Source organism: Loa loa (genome assembly GCF_000183805.2).
Source record: "Loa loa unplaced genomic scaffold supercont3.264, whole genome shotgun sequence".
NCBI classification, from domain to species: domain Eukaryota; kingdom Metazoa; phylum Nematoda; class Chromadorea; order Rhabditida; family Onchocercidae; genus Loa; species Loa loa.
This window is the reverse complement of record NW_018108444.1, coordinates 14,264-17,559: the sequence shown is the minus strand read 5'-3', so window position 1 is coordinate 17,559 and position 3,296 is coordinate 14,264. Positions and strand designations below refer to the sequence as shown.

General features: G+C 35.9%; 1 protein-coding gene across 1 annotated transcript in view; it reads left to right on the top strand.

Annotated features, from left to right (window-relative positions):
- LOAG_18326 (hypothetical protein) overlaps nucleotides 1-306 on the top strand; it is a gene marked incomplete at both ends in the record, with an annotated part of 3,999 nt that extends 3,693 nt beyond the window's left edge. Inside the window, one exon of the mRNA XM_020450988.1 lies at nucleotides 49-306. Coding sequence (XP_020305268.1) covers nucleotides 49-306 — 258 coding nt within the window. The remainder of the gene's footprint in view (nucleotides 1-48) is intronic.
- Nucleotides 307-3,296: the final 2,990 nt, after the last annotated feature.

Sequence of the window (3,296 nt, the reverse complement as noted above, 5' to 3'; positions counted from 1 at the left end):
GAGGAACATTGTCACACATATTCTGAGCGTATGCGCTATGTATCTCAGATTGGATGTTCTGACCAGGATAAGGATGATTTCTGGGAGCTGTTACATGAGAAGACCGCAGAAGTAACATCAGAAGACAATAGAATCATGAAGATTGTCATTGTCACTGAGGAACATTGTCACACATATTCTGAGCGTATGCGCTATGTATCTCAGATTGGATGTTCTGACCAGGATAAGGATGATTTCTGGGAGCTGTTACATGAGAAGACCGCAGAAGTAACATCAGAAGACAATAGAATCGTTGGAAATATTTGATTCAAACAATCTCATCATTATAAACACGAAGTTTTGGAAACGCAATCACACCTAATGTCATTTGACAGCGATAACAACAAAACGCAGATAGACTTCATCATAGTTCGTCATCGTTACTAAAATTTTGTCACCAATGCGAAAGTCATAGCCTTACCAGACGATTGCCATGCAACATCGATCGTTGATCTCTGCTCCATAAAGTTGACACTGCCAAAGGAGAAGCACAACGAATGATGCGCACTGGAAAGTGTTAAATGGTGGCGATTGAAAGAACAACAATGCGCCATTGTTTTGTACTGAGGCAGATCAGCGGTCAGCAGATCATCCAACTGTCTCCAGTCATGATCAGCAGATCATCCAACTGTCTCCAGTTACGACCGTTAATGAAACATGGCAAAATGCAACTGCGGCAATCATTAAGAGGGCATGCTCCGAGCTAGGAACGACAAAACCTGATTGCCGCAAAATCCACAAGCATATATGGCTGTGAAGATGAAGATGCGCGAGAGAATGTGGCTTTATCACGTCTTTCTTGAGAACAAGACGATCGACAACTGGCAAAAATACTATGAAGCGAAGACAGCAATAAAACAAGCCGTACCCGTAACAAAAGCCACTTACTCAACAGGAAACGTGATACGTGAGAAGGTGAACGTTTTATTTATCGACTAGCAAAGTTCGGTCATAATAGAAACCGAAGATGTTGAAAAATTTTACGATATTAATGACAAACGAAGCTAACTTCTTATGGATCATAAAAATGTCACGAATATTTCGAAAAAAGTATGTACACAAGAATTTGACCATCCACCTATTCTCCAAGCTATCCCAACCTATGACCCCGTACAGCCTATCATTGCCGAAGAAGTTGAAACAGTACTGAGATGAATGAAGTCTGGCAAAGTAATTGATCCGGACGATGAGGCGGAAAAAGTATGGAAGTTAAAATTTTGGAACTCTCCTCATTGATTAACAAAGTTGTCCAACATGATTGTCACGAAGAAAAGACCTGATTATTAGCATGAAAGCATGACTAACTCAAATTTGGAAGAAGAAAGAACAGCCCCACCGATTGTGAAAACTACTGATTCTGTTATACCATAAAGATCTTTTATTAATAGATGCATTCAGCTCTCCAATAACCAGTGCGGATTTGTCACCTCCTGTAGTACTACCGATATCATTCATCCGCTAACTTCTTGCTAAGAAGTACTGCGAAAAACAAAAAGCTTTGCATTTTGTTTGCATAGAAGAAGAAGGCTTTCGATCGCATCTCTCACGATGCCATCTGGTATACTGTATGATGATGGCACGCTATATCTGAACTTATTGACTGGATTCGAATCCTCTATACCGATTCAAGTAACCGGGTGCAAACAGCCGTGAGAATGTCAGAGAAGTTTTCAGTTTCTGTAGGGATGCACCAAGAGGTTCAACCCTATCTCCACTCCTCTTCGTTGTTGTTATAGACGCTGTCACAAGAGAGGTGCTGTTGATGTCTTCAGTGTTTCCGTGCCCTGAATGCTGCTGTATGTCGATAATGTGATGTTGGTGTCAAATAGCAAAGATAAAGTTGAACAGCAAGTATAGGCTTGGAGTGATCTTCTCTGAACGTCAGAAAAACTATGTACTTTGTCAAGCGATGCAAAGTCTGGGTCTGGATTCTGGATCCATCAAAATTAATAGCACTAAGCTACCTGGGACAAATGCGTTCAATTATCTCAGGTCGATAACTTCTTTTGATAGAAGTCTTACTTAGGAAATCACCACTCTTTTCAATTTTGCATGGTCGAGGTACCGTTCTACGACTGGTGTCATGTGTGACAAGAACATATCCGATCATTTGAAGTCGAAGATCTATCATTCTGTCTTAATGTATTAGAAACAAAGTTGTTTGTGGGGACAGCACAGCTAGTTCGGTGGACAGCGGACAGCTGATTGCGTTTCGATCACCTTACGCAATGACGACATTCGACAATGGTTCGGCATCGCTCCAATTACTGACAATGGTATGGCCATACCCTTCGAGCCAGCAATGATTTTGCATGCAAGATTGTCATCAATCTCAACCTTCCAGGGAATCAATCAACCTATAGATCACTCGAAACAATACTGATCTAATAAGCTACGCAATAATATGAAGGCTGCTAGTGTACATTTCGACTAAATGTCAACGAATCAGGAAAGTGAACCCACCTGTAATTTAGAGCGGGAAAATGTCAAAAAAAAAAAAGACTCAAATTTTAAAAAAAAAGCCGGAAAAAGTTCAAAATAATTGACTAAAAGAAAATTTTATTTTCTAAAATTTTAATGGATAAAAGAAAAAAATTGAAAAAAACTTTGATTTCCTTTTTATTTTATTTTTTTTTTCAACAAAATAATTTTAAAAAGACAAATACGTGGAATTAGTCACATTTCTTCATTTTCTTTTTCTTTTTTTTTTTGCTTTTCAATTAACAAAAAAAAAAAAATATTTTGAAAACTTACAATGTTTTAATGTTAAAAATATATAAATGAAAGTTGAGAAAAGAAAAAAAAAAGTTTTTTATCAAAAATATTTTATCATAGAAATTATTGTTTATATATAAATAAAATTATTATTTTCAAAGCTATCACAATTATAACAAAATATTCTATTAAATGATTTTATTCTTAAAAGTATATTACGTAACGTAATACTTGAATTATAAAATTTTTTTTTTATTTCTACCACAAGTTTGGATAATTAAATCATTAAGTTAATTAAGGCTAAACAATATTAGCATAGCATAATCATTGAAGAATTATGAATCACAAAAATTAACGCATAAAGCTATTTCCAAAAAAAATGTCACCACAAAAAAAAGAATTTTGAAAATATATCAATCTAGAGAATAAAAGAAAGGAGGAATATCCTCATTCTTTCTATCTGTAGGATTTATATCTATTACATCTTTCAAGGATTACTTTGACAATTATAAAGATTAGCCCTTTTATTAGCTTATGCTAAT